This window comes from Gymnoscopelus braueri (assembly GCF_963280865.1).
Source record: "Gymnoscopelus braueri genome assembly, chromosome: 4".
NCBI classification, from domain to species: Eukaryota; Metazoa; Chordata; class Actinopteri; order Myctophiformes; family Myctophidae; genus Gymnoscopelus; species Gymnoscopelus braueri.
The window spans coordinates 6,291,310-6,306,607 of NC_137605.1; the positions used below are offsets into that span (position 1 = coordinate 6,291,310).

Genomic DNA, 15,298 nt, shown 5'->3' on the forward strand with positions numbered 1-15,298 from the left:
AGGTTTTAAATCTTATATATGAACAAATACATTCTAATGAATCTTAATCGACTAGAATTGTTTTGTTCTATTAACCGGTTAAGCCCTATATTATACTTTGTTGTACAACAGCAGTATGCAAAAAAAAGGAAAATAGCACATCTAGCTCAGTTGTAGATCTGCTAATTAATTTTGCTATAAAAAAAAAAGAGATTGTTTCTTATAATCACCTAGGTCAATGGACTGCTGCACCTGTAATATCGACAGTACAGCCCTTGTCAGAGAACCATGAGGGCGGTGTAAAAGAAAAGTGTCTAAAATAATAATTAATTCGTAATCTGAGGCAAAAGTTTGAAATAACCGCGATATCGATTTTAAGTCCTAATGCCCAGCCCTAGGGTGTATGTATATGCTGTCACTCCTACGCATAAATACACACTAACTGATAGCCAGACGCTTCTTTGACATCCATGTATTGTGTGTACACACACACACACACACACACACACACACACACACACTCTCTCTCTCTGAGGACACCATTCATACATACAGTAAAAAGCCCTAAGAGCATTGAAATGCATGGCCTGCAGTATATATACTCTTCACATACAATGATTGCATCGGGCCGCATTCCTATGCAACACTGTAAAAAAATAATCACATTCTTAACTGCGCACACGTTGCCTCTCATTTGGATTGTTGCATGTGGATCGGAGACGAGTTGCGTTCACGGACACTTTCTCTCACACACACACACACACACACACACGTACGTTGCATGGAGTCATGTGGCCAAATTTGCGCCTGACCGACCCAGTCCAGAAGTGGTTTAGATATGGAAAGTGATTGATGCCAGGTGTGTTTGTGCGTTTGTGTTTGTGTGCCCTTGTATTACAATACTGTACTTGTGACGGCAGAGTTTTCCCACAAGTATAGCAGGATTTGAGAAATAAGCCAATTTTCCTGGTACTCACAGGAGAAATGGTTGTTCTATGGTTAACCCTTTAAAACCAGGAACGCATCCGTGAGTCATTTTAAAATGTATTTGGCTAGTCAAAAATAGCAGATCTACAAGATCATAGCTATGAGCTTGTAGATCTGCAAAAAAATAATCGTGAAGATTTGTGCAAATCTTTGAATATATATATTTTTAAAGTGAACATTTTTAACTCTTGTTACAACTTCTGGGGGTCCCTGGAATAAAATATCTTGAGATGGGGGTCCACGGTCAAGTACATAGAATACATAGAAATAGAAATGAGAACCACTGATATTATAGCAACATTTAGAAGACATTAAGAATCCCCAGAACCAAAGATTTGTGTTACAAATGTTTGCTTTAAAATATATATATATTCAAAGACCCACGATTTTGTCAAATAAATAGCAGATCTACAAGTTTATACATCTGCTATTTTTGAATGGCCAAAGAAATCTTAAAATGGCACCGATGCGTTCCCGGTCTTAATGGGCTAAAAAAAAAGTGGTTAAGTTTACAATTAGTAAGATATTCAGATTAGGCATTATTAGGCTTAAGACATTTAGAGGTTAGGTTTAGGGGTCAGGGTTGAAAGTTATGCCTGATTTAAACTGTAGTTCTGCACCAGTGTCGCACTCGCACACCAAACATAGCAGATCTGTAAGATCTGTCACGCTGTGACCCATTTCCCCAGGCTTAAAAATGTGGCTTCTAAAAATTCAAGCATTTCTAAAAATGACATTCATAAATGTGGCATCCTAAAAATGCTCTTATCCTCTCAAGTATAGTAATACAAGTGTGTATGTGCCCGTATGTGTGTGTGTGTGTGTGTGTGTGTGTGTGTGTGTGGTCAGTGGCTGCTGGTGTGTGGACCTTCTCCCATGGGGGGGGGTTGCCATGCAGCTCAGGAGATCAGAGCTGAGGGAAGGGAGGAGCGGTGCCATGCTTTCTGTCCACAGGAAGGATGAGGGGAATAGGGGGATTTGAGGTAGAGCAGGGAAAGCTGCTAAGGCTAAGATAAATCAACCAGGTCCATTCCGCCCTATGGAGCCAAACAGCAGTAACTGTGTCCACATCGAACGCGAGGGGAGTGGGAAAAAAAGTTCGAAGGGGAAGGGTTCAAGTTCCGAAGGGATCGCTGTGGAGAACCACTTAAGCCCTACCGTGTTTCATACTCTGTATCCGTATAATGGTGTTTGTGCGGAGAAAAGAGCCCGCCTACACACGTCCACAACCAGTGGTGGAAAGTAACTAAGTACATTTACTTAAGTACTGTACTTAAGTACAATTTTGAGGTATTTGTACTTTACTTGAGTATTTCCAATTCTCAGTACTTTTACTTCTACTCCACTACATCTCAGAGGCAAATATTGTACTTTTTACTCTACTACAATTATTTGAAAACTTTAGTTACTAGTTACTATTCAGATATAAACTATGATATAATGAAACATACATTAACCACTTTAACCCTATTTTATACCTAGGCTATTTGAAAATAGCAGATCTACAAGCTCACAACACGTCGCATCGCGACGCGTTGTGAGCTTGTAGATCGGCTATTTTCAAATATTTAGTACTTTTACTTTTGGTACTCGAAGTACATTTTGATGCCAATACTTTTGTACTTTTACTCAAGTAAATTTTGAATTCTAGACTTTTACTTGTAACAGAGTATTTTTATATTGCAGTATTGGTACTTTTACTTAAGTAAAGAATTTGAGTACTTTTTCCACCACTGTCCACAACAAACATGTCACGTGTCGACGTGTGCAGCCATTTCTTTTTGAAAATGTCTTCCCCAAAATAGGGACGCCAAGGTTGACGGTGGTTCAAGCGTTAAGAAAAGAAGTTACGGCAGTTTGCTAGCATAGGGTCAGAGTTGCTCAATAGCGCGTGTGTGGATTCATTCGGCTCGTTCAAAAAAGGCACTTGAAAACAGGGAGACGAAACTAAACTGTGGTCAACACAGCGCAGACCGCAGTTTGATTTCAGGTCAAACGTGTGCAAGTGTGTGTTGCTGTAGTAATAAGGCAGGTAAAAAAAGAAAGTAAAATGCGCTTTATATATATTTATAGTACATATATATATATGAATGAAAAACAACAATAACCTATCTTGGAGTAAAATACTTCATATGTTGGCAATTAAAATTATAGTGTACTTAAAATCAGAAAGACAACAAAAAAAAAGGCATCTCAAAGCGACCGTATAAAAGTGATGCATAGTCTTCAGAGCAAAAAAAAACAAAAAACAATATCCCAGTCAGTCAGTGGTTACAAAACGTAACGCAAAACCTCAAACACACACGCCTCTGTGTGGAACTACATCATAGTGGTAATATTTCCATGGCCACTAGCGCACAGTGGTGGCGTGTCACATTATCTCAGTGAACTGTGGCGAGAGCCAAAAGTGGTTTCGTGTTCTCCAAGACCCGCTTCCTTGGTCCGACGTCGCAACATATTATAAAACAAAGAGACGGCTCCAGAAAGCGCTGCGAGGACAGAAGATGACGGGATGGGGATGCCATAACGGTAGCTACTGTAGTTAGGGCCAGGCTTGTTTGAAAAGGCTAGATTCGAGTCCTTTTGCGGTATTCCTCAGAAAGCCATCCAAAAGCAACAGCTCGACACGGTCATGGTTAGCAGTAGATTGTGTAAAGATTAATTTCCATTCCATCGTGGGAGGGCGTCGCGTCTGCCAAAAAGAGCAGATCTCCAAGCTAACAATGTGTTGCAGCGCGACACATTGTTAGCTAGCAGATTAGTTATTTTTGGCAAGCGAAACCATTGTACTACGGAAGTCTTTATGGCTCGCTCAGCCCCATTCGGTCTGTCAATAGTAACATCCTGAGGTTTATTTGAACTCTCACAGTTAAATGAACGCTCAGGGTTTTAAAACAAAAAAAGTCATCAGTAGACATACCGGGGGGGGGGCTGGATAAACAAGCCCCTGATCACCTTGACTATACAGTTCCTTTACATTTAACAAGACGAGTTTGTTACAAAAGAAAAGGCAGCTGTCCTTTTTGTGCATTAAACCAAATGCTTATTTTTTTTGCAGCACAGGTTCATTAGTGTTCGTTCAGGCTGCGTGTACATACTGTATACTGCGTGTACATACTGTATACTGCGTGTGCATACTGTATACTGCGTGTACCAGTGCCAGTACACTATCTATGTGGTGAAAGGTTGGCCCCCGATGTGACCTCCCCCTTCGTTGCAGCTCTGGGACTCGTTCACGTATAGCATCGTCATCCAGAGTTGGGGGTACCACCAAGTCCATTTTTTTTTGCCTATTTCCAAATGTCGTATCAAAAATGTTAAGTTCCTACAGATGTGTGTAGTAACAGACATGGAGGTAGAATGATATTCCGCTGTGAAACAGCTCATTAATCAGGGGTTTTTTTTTCTTCCTTTTTTTTGCACTAAAAGTGTGTTCCTGATCTGCTGTTGATGAGGAACGCGCTTCTGTATTAAATGGCCGTCAAAACACCAGATTTGAACAGTTGTTTGACATTGGAATATTAATTTAACCCCGTTTTGACCATTTTAACCCATTGAGACCGGGAAAGAATCGGTGTCATTTTTAGATTTATTTGGCTGATAAAAAAATAGCAGATATACAAGCTCATAGCGCGGCGAGTGCCGCGCTATGAGCTTGTATATCTGCTATTTTTTTTGTTTTAATCATGGTGTGCAAATCTTTGAATAATAATGTATATATATATATATATTTTAAAGCAAACATTTGTAATCCGAGTGTTCCCTTAAAAAATATATATATATTCAAATATTTGCCCAAATGGTCAAGATTTTCCAAAAATAGCAGATCTACAAAAACAGCTACAAGCTCATAGCGCGGCACCGAGTGCCGCGCTATGAGCTTGTAGATCTGCTGTTTTTGAATAGCCCAAAGTATGAAATATGGATAAAGTGGTTACACAGATGCGTTCCCCGGTCTTGATGGGTTAACACGACGTCGGGAAATACATTAAAAAATAGACCGTTCCCCCCCCCTCCCCCGCCCCCCAATTCTGGGGGGACCCGTGTCCCCGAGCTAACCGCTTCTACAGCGAAGGGGGACGTCAAAGATGAGGGGGGGGGGGGGGGGGGAGTAAATGTTGTGAAAGGGATTCCCCAGCGCTGACACACACTCTCAGTTCCTTCATAGTTGGGGGCTTGGGGGGGGGGGGGGGGGCTATTTAAGGGCGTTAAAGGACAGCAGGGGGCGCTCCTCTCTCCTCTGCCACGGGCTCTTCTTCTCCTCCTCCTCCTCCTCGCCGTCCTCCTGCGTCGTCAAGTCCTCGTCGGGCGACCCCGACGGCACGACGACGTGCTCAGTCCGGTAGGCCACGACGCCCTCGGGCGTGGGCAGCGGGGGAGGGGAGGCGGGGGCGGAGGAGGAGGAGGAGGAAGAGGAGGAGGTGGGGGTGGGGGAGGGGGAGGGGGAGGATGGCGACAGGACCTCATCACCTCCTCCTCCTCCTACTTCCTGCTCTCCTCCGGGGGCCTTCTCCTGCTCTCCTCCGGGGGCCTCTTCGTCCTGGTCGGCCCCGCCGCCCTCCAGGTCGTCCACGCACACCAGCTGGGTGTAGGCCCGGGTCGGCGGGGTCGTCGTCGTGCCCTTTGGCCCTTTGTCCGAGTCCCTGTCCCTGTCCGCCTCCCTCCCCCTGCTGCCGCGCCCGCGGCCGCCCCCCCGCGTGGCCGTGGTCGTGGCCGTGGGTTCGTTCAGGTCCACGCCGGAGTCCAGGCTGGCGTCGTTGTTGCCCTTGCCGCCGCCGCCACCGCCGCCGCGGCGCCGCCGCCCTTCCCCGCCGCCGCCGCCGCCGCCGCCGTGGCAGCCGGCGCGCTGCAGGTCGACGTAGGAGTGTCGGATGTGCGCGTTGGAGCGTCCCTCCAGCGAGACGAACCAGGCGCGCGGGTGGGGGAGGGGCTTGCCGCCGCGCAGCTCCATCAGGGTCTTCTCGGCCAGCAGGGCGTCCTCGCTGTTCATCTCCACCAGCCCCGCCTCCCCCAGCGCCGCGGGGATGGACAGGGACCCCGACAGGCCCCCGGCGGCGGCCTGGGCCTGTCGGGGTCCCTGTCCGTCCCCCCGCTCTGCGTCGGCAGAGCGGGGAGGAGGGGACTGTCCCGGAGACTGGGGGTGGGAGGCGTTGATCTCCGCCTGCAAGGTAGAGTGGTCACCATCATGGACTTTTAATTGGCAATGAATTGTTTGTGTTCTAAGGATCTAATTGTAAAAACTACATTTCCGTTTGCCTGGAACACAGCGAAGATATGACAAATACATTTAATATATAAAGAAATTATACGACTGACGATGACTGGTACTAATAAACAAAATAATGTAAAAAGCAGGACATGCATTTAATAATATTGTACTTTCATAAATCTTCTAATATAGCAATAATAGCCAATCTATAAGCGACACGGCATGAGCTTGTAGATCATTCCAGAATTGGAGGACATTTTACGTCCCACCCAAGAAATGTCAAATAATCCATTTACAAAATACTAAATAATGCAGTTGTTGTGTAACTTTGACTTGTCCTGAGACCAAATCTAAATCAACATGGAGAAAAAAATGTTTGAACATATTTTAATTTTTTTTTTTAAATAAGTATTATTATGCAAGGAACCTGTGTCCCACAACTTGCATGCAACCCTGTTACCTTAACCTTTTTAGCATGGTAAAAGAAGAAGAAAAGTGTGAGTCACATGACACACTAGAAGTGACATCATCAAACACTTTCCTAACAGCATGGGTAGAGCAAAGGTATCTCCTCTCTTCTATTATTCATATTTTTACAACATTGTCAGCCCTGCTTGAATGTCTCAACCTACCTCACGCAACCCTGTTATGCATATTTCCAGAATAAGATAAATACTTGACAAACAAATCTGTACTTATTTACTTATCTGAGTTTGTCCTCTTGGTAAATCCTAACAGCTATCTAAACAGCTAGCTTCTATTCCTGAGAAAAAGCTAACATTAGCATAGATTTGCAATCCTGTTACTTGCAGCCCTGTTACTGTGATTAGAGTAACAGGCTTGTACAACATTAACAGGGTTGCATTAATAGAATTAAAACACTATTATTTATGGTTAAACAAGTTATTTACAATTACATAATCTAAACTATAATTTAGGTTAATCTACGTATTTTAAACATTATTGAATTTTACAGACTATTTTGCTTCATTTTATTTTAACCATGTAGTCAAAATGAGTTATAGTTGTTTGGTGGCATTGGTGGGATGGTATGCCTTTATGAATTTGACAACTGTGAAGTAGACCATGATGCCAGGTGGCCGTGGAAGAGGCTGAGCTACCAGGCTGAACCCAGTTGAACTGGGGAGTCAAGAAAGTGTTTGACGTGAGGGGAGCATGGAGTTGGGGCCTCCAGTTAAAGGGGTTGTCATCTCTGTTCCCGATCCATCTGACTGTTCTCTGGTAGCCGCCAAACCAAGTGATTAAGGACCAGTGGTGCGACCAAAAGAGGCTACAGTGAGTACACCAATGGCACCACCTGTTGATACTAGCTTCATGGAAGAGATGAGGAACTTTATGTGTCGTTCTAAACGGACTGAATAAATCTTGTTCTGGCCGTAACCAAGTCCAAACAGCTTCTGGTGCAATGGACACAGAGACATCACGACAGCCCATGCCACTGGATCAGAGACCTGATAATCCACCTAACCGAACTCCAGCCTCTCATGTTTCAGAACTGAGAATCCCAGACATCAGAGAAGGTGAGGATGCTGAGAGCTTCTCTGTGCGGTTTGAGTGCATGGGGGTGGAGGCAGGGAAAATGGGTTGCCCCAGTTGTCACTTTATTGACCAGACGGGCCCTTGAAGCATATGCTGGCATGGATGAACAACAACAGTCAGAGTCATATGAAGCTATCAAAACAGCAGTACCAAACAAATACAATGCTACTGAAGAGACTTATCGACAGAGGTTCTGCAGCACCATTGTTCCAGCAGAGGAGACTGTCAGAGAGATCTGACTGAAGGGACTGTACAAGTGATGGATGTGTCCAGGCAGTCGTACCAAGGACGAGATTGGAGAGGTCATCATTCTACTACTACTACGCTACTACTTGCTGGGGAGGGAGTTCAAGCTGCTGACTGACCACTGAGCCCTAAGGTGGATGCACTAGCTCGATGCAACATCAGAATGCCTGCATCCTCCAGGCATAGTCTATTAAGCGTGCCAACGTGTCGTCACCACGGGGGGCGAGGCATTGGGTGTGGCATTGGGCAATGTTAAGTCAACCTGGTTTTTACCCCTCAAAGATGTCCGCAGCTACCAAAAGACACTTGTTGACGCCCCCTTCAGGTTTTTTGGCACGCTCTATAGCCCTCCAACCATACCAGTTCACTATTAAGCATTTTTGTGGTAAGAAAAACCTTATTATTTTTCAAGGTTATGTGTGAGCCAAAGGGAGAAGGGGTGAAAAATATCATGGAGGCTCATTTCTACAGTCCCAAAATTCCAAACATGTAATCACATTCATATTCAGGTATGAGGTCATTGATTGTGTAATGTTTGCAAGGGGAAGGTTCGGATTCCTCTTGCTCATGTTTTCACTTTCACTATTCTTTGTCTACAGACTTAAATCCCTGGACATCATTTAAGAAGGAGTGTTCATCCCCCTTAAGTTGTCATGTGATTTCCTGGTTATATTGATTTTCTTATATTAATTTCACAGAAGGAAATACTTTGTTAATTTATTAACATTAACACAGTATGTGTTATTGTCTGCATTGTACACATGGTTATGGTAAATGGTTATGTCCTTTAACTTAATAGGCTTGACAGGTTAGGTCTAATTGAGGTGTGATCAATGCCACCTGTGTCTAAGTGGAACTACTTAGTTAGAGTCTTCCCTCAAGTTAGCTGGTGATCAGGTATAAAAGGTCTCCTGTTTGCAAAATAAAACCCTGATTTTCTGGAACAGCTCTGCTGCATCCTGGTCCATTTTCCATTTCCACACTACCTACCAACCATCCTCATGTGAAACATATTAAAAGTTATTCAAATAATATTTCATTTTCTGTTATTAAAAGTTATTAAAAGACTAATTATGTGGTCTTGAGCATTTATTTGTCACGTTGAAAATAATCTATAATCAGAATTAATGTAGCTATTCAACCCTGTTACTGTAATTTCAACCTTGTTACCATTAACATTTTAATCAAATATTAACATAAATGTCTTTCTCAACACACAAGGGTTTGACCTATTGTCCTTTAAAGAGTTTAAGTAATTATATGCATAATGGGTTAGAGCAAATATTTGAAAATTAATACTTAAATTAGTAAAGTGAAACATGCCACAATTGAAAAGTTGTGCAAGATAGATTTCAAAAGTTGCTTAAACTAATTGAAATAAATTCATATCTGAAATAAAATGTTTATTCAGAGAGAATGTTACTTCTTTAACCTAATGGTAAAGGAATTATATTTAAAAAATACATTAATGCACTTTTTGCAGGTTCCTGAGTGTTGGTAACAGGGTTGCGCCAGGTATAGCAAACAATAAATAAAACATGTAATAAAAAAAAAATCTTTGATGCCTGAGCTGAGCCAATCAAGCTTTTGATAGTTTAGTACCTATTATTGATGAATATATAACAGAAATGTGTCAAATAGAAGGTACATTTTTCAAAAACCTGAAAGCCCAAATGTCCTCCAATTCTGGAATGACCCAGAGATAAGAGTTCCTACAGATGACTAGAAACGGTTCTGACGATAATGAAACACTTGTGATCATCTCAAATAATTGGGACCAGGCGATCAAATGGATTTAAGCAAAGAAAATAATCTCACGACTGAAACCTTTTTGTCAGGGCCACGTCCTAATGTGCGATTTGTGAAACAGCGTGAAAGGAGCCCTCCAACACACACACACACATTTAGTTTGACTTGGTTCCACAAGTTAATATTGTGAAAATAGCAGATCTACAAGCTCACAACGCCTCGCAGAACGGCTATTTTCACAACATTTGCCTCAACATTTGGCGCTATAATAGGCCAATGTTAAAAGGGTGGCATTTGTTCCTCAACGTAGTGTGAATGTGCGTGCAAAGTTTCACCGCAATTGGACGCTGCGTTCATGATTTGCAGCATTTTGTTCAAAACGGGCCAGTTTAGATGTCAATCTTAGCCAATCAGGATGGAATATGACAAATCTAACAGATCCGTCTTGATCACATGACTATAGAGATCATGTGTACCGATTTGCGTGAAATTTGGATAAAATCTGAAGGAGTAATATCATTTAGTTTTTAATATACAAGTCTGGTGGTGCTATAAAAGGCGATGTGAAAAATGCAGGGCAAAGGTTTTCCCGCCTCTAGGGAGTGCACATACAAAGTTTTACACTGATGGTTGCAGTTATAGGTAAAAACACAAATCGGCTTGTTATAGCGCCACCATGAGGCCGATTTGAAAGTTCTTCCTCAGCCTAGTGGGAATGCGTGTGCAAAATTTCACGGAAATCGCACGCAGTGTTCACACATTTTCAAATATTAAAAAAAAGAGAAATGGCAGATCTTAGCTTACTGTCAGCTATTTCTATTTCTGCTATTTTCAAATGTATAAAATTATTAAATATGTCAATATGTATTTGTATATTTATTTGTGTCATATCTGCCCTGCGCATTTTTTTTATTACGAAGCCTATATTATGTTCAATGCCAAACACACAATTAAAAGGTAGGGTAAGTGATATTTTTTGGTTAAAACAAAAAGTACCGGTAGGTGTCAAAATCTCAGCCAATCAGGAGAAAGTACCCATTTTTAAGCTTCATTTTTATAGTGTTCCAGTTCCAATATTGCCTGCTCATTTCTTAGTGTCATCACTTCCAATTTCACTTGTTTAATCTATATCCTGATTGAGTTCTCTATCCTGATTGGATAAAATTGGAAATGAAACTGAAACTGAAACGAAAATGCATTTTCAGTTTTATAAAGAGCTGGAGAGACAAGGAGACTCCTTTTACTGAACAAACACTCTATAGCAATGAGTACTATCTATCAGAATATAGAGCTATTTAACACTTATTTTAACCAAAGAAAATCACTTACCCTACCTTTAAATCGTTCATCGCAATTATTTGAGTGACAATTAACACATCCACCGCCAAGAACGTAGTCCTACGGTCCGTTAAATCCAACTGTTAAGCGCCGAAACCGTAGTCCTACGGTCCGGGTGTTTTTTCCTTTTTTTCGAAATTTTTTTTTTTCAATTTTCTAGGGGGACCATTTTCAGTGTAACACCACCCGAAGTCGACCGGAAGTGCGATCCCGTTTTTTGTTTCCCGTCGGCCTCCATTCTAAGTCGTACACAAAAACCCCTTTAAACCTATGTAGTTTTTCATCCTCGCATTTCCCATGTTAACATAAACGGTCAGAACTCAAACATGGTGGCTCCGTTTGACACGTGGTTTTCACTGGGAGATACAGTGGGATGTCGCCGATGTAAACAGACCGTGTACGGCTCAATCTTAAGGATTTTAACAAGATCTATGGCGACATGAAAAAAACAAAAAAACAACAAAAACACCTTGGCACTGGTGAGTACATTATGAGATTAACCTCTGGCGGTGGATGTGTTAATTGTCAACTTAAATTTGTAATCGTGACAGTCCTAATCACAGACGGACGGGCAGGGTGCAAAACATAGTTTGGTCCTGGCAGAGAGACAACAATCCAGACAGAGTGTGTCGTATGGTACCTGCAGGGTCTCCAGGTCGCTCTGCTGGTCGGTCTGCAGCAGCAGGGCCTGGCCGCACAGCGGGTGCTCCCCGGGCAGACGCATGTAGTGCGCGGGGATGACCAGCGTGGGGCGCACCCCCCGCGGGTACGCGCCGCCCTGCGCCCCGCTCAGCAGGTCCACCGAGCCGCAGCACAGCAGCTGGCCCGGGCGGGACACGAGCGCCGCCGCCGCCGAGACGGGGGGGCGCTCCAGGTGGTCCGCCGAGCGCGACAGCGGGAAGTCCAGGGGGGGTCTGCCGCCGTCCACCCCGATCTCTACCCCCCTGCAGGGGGAGTGGGGAGGGGAGGAGGAGGGGGGCGCGCCGTTCGCCGCCGCCGCCGCCGCCAGGCCCAACAGCCCGCCGTCAGAGACCTGGTGGGAGGGGAGGTGCGGCGGTTAATCAAACTATTCCGATTTAACCCTTTAAGACCTGAGGCGATTCTTTAAAAAAAATCTAAATCCTAACAGTTTTTGGAAAAAAAATCTAAACATTTTTTTTTTCGCGATTTTTCAAAAATAGCAGATATACAAGCTCATAGCGCGGCACTCGGTGCCGCGCTATGAGCTTGTATATCTGCTATTTTTGAATAGCCAAAGACATCTAAAGTGACACAGATGCGTTCCAGGTATTAATGGGTTAATCAATTATGATGTCATTATCGATGACAACTCTTTCATTGAAAACATTTTAAAACTCTTGATTATTCAATTAATCAAAAAAGTTATGGACTGAGGGCTGGGCAAAATATCAACATAACATGAAAACATTCGAATAGATTTTTAAAATGTATAATCAACTAGCATCGATGAGTCTGCCTAACCACTTAAGCCCTTTGATTGATTGATTGATTGACATTTTTATTAGGCAAAATAATGTAAAACAACACAGTTATTTATAATACTTTTGTCTAAAAGGTCCAACCAAAAAAAGTCCTTGCGGACTTGTTTCCGTTGGGGTCCTTGAATTAATTTCATGGACATATATAGTAGCAACCAAACAGTTCAAAAATCAACATAAAAATACAGAGAAAAAATACCACTATGTACAAAAAAAAGCATGAAAAATAAAAAATATATACAAAAAAAGGGGAGGGGGGGGTCGTCTGTCTACAGGGAAACTGGTACTAGCTCCTCTTTTGGCCTCCAGAAAGATGAGTTTTTAGGGCTATATACTTCGGTGTACAACAGTGGTGGAAAAAGTACTCAAATGTTTTACTTAAGTAAAAGTATCAATACTGCAATGTAGAAGTACTCCGTTACAAGTGAAAGTCCGGAATTCAAAATTTACTTGAGTAAAAGTACAAAAGTATTGGTATTAAAATGTACTTAAAGTACCAAAAGTAAAAGTACTAAATGTTTGAAAATAGCAGATCTACAAGCTCACAACGCAGCTTGTAGATCTGCTATTTTCAAATAGCCTATGTATAAAACAGGGCTAAAGTGGTTAATGTATGTTTTATAATAAAATAATGTATATTTGCAAAGTAACTAGTAACTAACATTTTCAAATAATTGTAGTGGAGTAAAAGTACAATATTTGGCTCTGAGATGTAGTGGAGTAGAAGTAAAAGTCCTGAAAATTGAAAATACACCAGTAAAGTAAAAGTACCTCAAAATTGTACTTAAGTACAGTACTTGAGTAAATGTACTTAGTTACTTTACACCACTGGTGTACAACTAGTGCAAAAATAGTGAGCCTGTAATATTTACAGTACAGATCTCATCAGAGAACCACGAGGGCCGTGTAAAAAATATAAGTGTATAAAATAATTGTTCGTTCATTGTAAATCGGGGCAAAAGTTTGATTTGATATTGATTTGAAGTCATCTCGGGCCCGCCCTAAATCAACTGAATAATCGCTATAGGAAGATAATTGATAGTTCTAGCCGTATACCTGGTGGGCGGAGGAGCAGACGGAGGCGTAGGACTGGCGGTAGCCCCGGTCGGCGGCGACGGAGGCCAGGGCGGCCTTGCAGGGGAACGTGTCGGTGGACTGGCGGTAGTCGCGGCGGCTGGGCGTCAGGTTGCCCAGCGACGAGCCGTGGCGGCTGCTGCTGTTGCCGAGCGACGAGCGGCTGTGCTTGGCGTGCGTGGGGAGCAGGTTGTTGGGGTGGTGGTTGTCATGGTGATGGCGGCGGTGGTGGTGGTTGTCGTGCTGATCGTAGGAGGACTGCCTCAGCATGGGCGTGGACGAGTCGGGCTCGGTCGCCGTGGAGACCAGCTCCAGCTGCACCTGCGTCGTGATATTACGATGTCATGATGTGTGTAATCCTTCAAATCCCTTTAGAAATATACAGAACTAGAACACATACGGTATACTGTATTTATGACACGTTTTTTTTTGTTACAATATGGTGCAACTTAATAATAATGACTAGAAAAAGAGCTCCTCGGAGCACAGGTCTCCGCCAGGTCAGGGAGGTTATTGTGGGCCAGCGATGTTCGGAATTCAGTCATTATAGAGGTGAGTGGAATCTGTAGAAGTTGAGGGATGAAATAATGTTTGTCTTGATTATATGACTGTAGACATAATGTATACCGATTTGCGTGATGTTTGGACAAAATGAGTAGGAGTAATATACACAAAGAATATTTTGCAAAAATCGGCCTCCTGGTGGCGCTATAATAGGCCAATGTGAAAAGGGTGGCATTTCTTCCTCTGCCTTTCACTGCAATCGGACGCTGCGTTCATGATTTGAGGCATTTTGTTCAAAATGAGCCACTCCTGTAAACTTTAGATGGCAATCTTAGCCAGGATGGAATATGAAGAATCGGCCACGAATCGGCCTGTTATAGCGCCACCATGAGGCATTTCTTCCTTGGCCTAGTGGGAATGTGTGTGCAAAGTTTCACGGCAATCGCACGCTGCATTCATGATTTGAAGCATTTAGTTGAAAACAGGCCACTGTTGCAAACTTTGTAAGCCAATCAGGATGGAATATGAAAATTCGGACAGATCCGTCTTGATCACATGACTATAGAGATGCTGTGTACCGATTTGCGTGATGTTTGGACACAAGCTGCAGGAGTAATATCTAAAAAAATTCGTTTTGCTAAAATGGTGGCACTATAACAGGCCGATGTGAAGAATTTGGGCCAGAGGTTCTGCTCTGGCATCCAGGGAGAGGGTGTGCAAGGAGATTAGCTGTTCACAGACAGACGGACGGACACACACACACGGACAGACAGGGGGCAAAACATAGTCTCGGCCACGCCTTAGGCCTGGCGGAGACAATCACAATTTCAATATAGCCATTTAGCAGATGCCCTTACCCAGAGTGATGCACACGTGTAGTTTAGCCATTAAACAGGTAGAAAATAAATAGAGAACAGTGTAGGGCCTCAAAGAGACTAGCATACCTGGTATAGACAATGAATGAACCTAGCATCTGTCTAAACAACATGCTATCTAAATAACATTCTGTGCATTTGAAATTATAGGACACCAGGTAATCAATGAACTTGGCATTTGTCTAAATCACGTTCTTAACATTTGTGGTCAAAAACAAATCCAGCAATCGAAAAACATGAGGACAAGTGACCACGCTATGTCTGCATAGTAGCCATAA

At 42.9% G+C, this 15,298-nt stretch overlaps 1 protein-coding gene across 1 annotated transcript in view; it reads right to left on the reverse strand.

Annotated features, from left to right (window-relative positions):
* Positions 1 to 4,922: 4,922 nt before the first annotated feature.
* The window catches only part of fam171a1 (family with sequence similarity 171 member A1), an 83,537-nt gene continuing 73,161 nt past the window's right edge, over positions 4,923 to 15,298 (reverse strand). The window contains exons 9-11 of the mRNA XM_080426355.1: positions 13,624 to 13,962; positions 11,709 to 12,101; positions 4,923 to 6,127 (exon numbers count right to left, since the gene is read on the reverse strand). Coding sequence (XP_080282481.1) covers positions 5,162 to 6,127; positions 11,709 to 12,101; positions 13,624 to 13,962 — 1,698 coding nt within the window. The 3' untranslated portion in view covers positions 4,923 to 5,161. The remainder of the gene's footprint in view (positions 6,128 to 11,708; positions 12,102 to 13,623; positions 13,963 to 15,298) is intronic.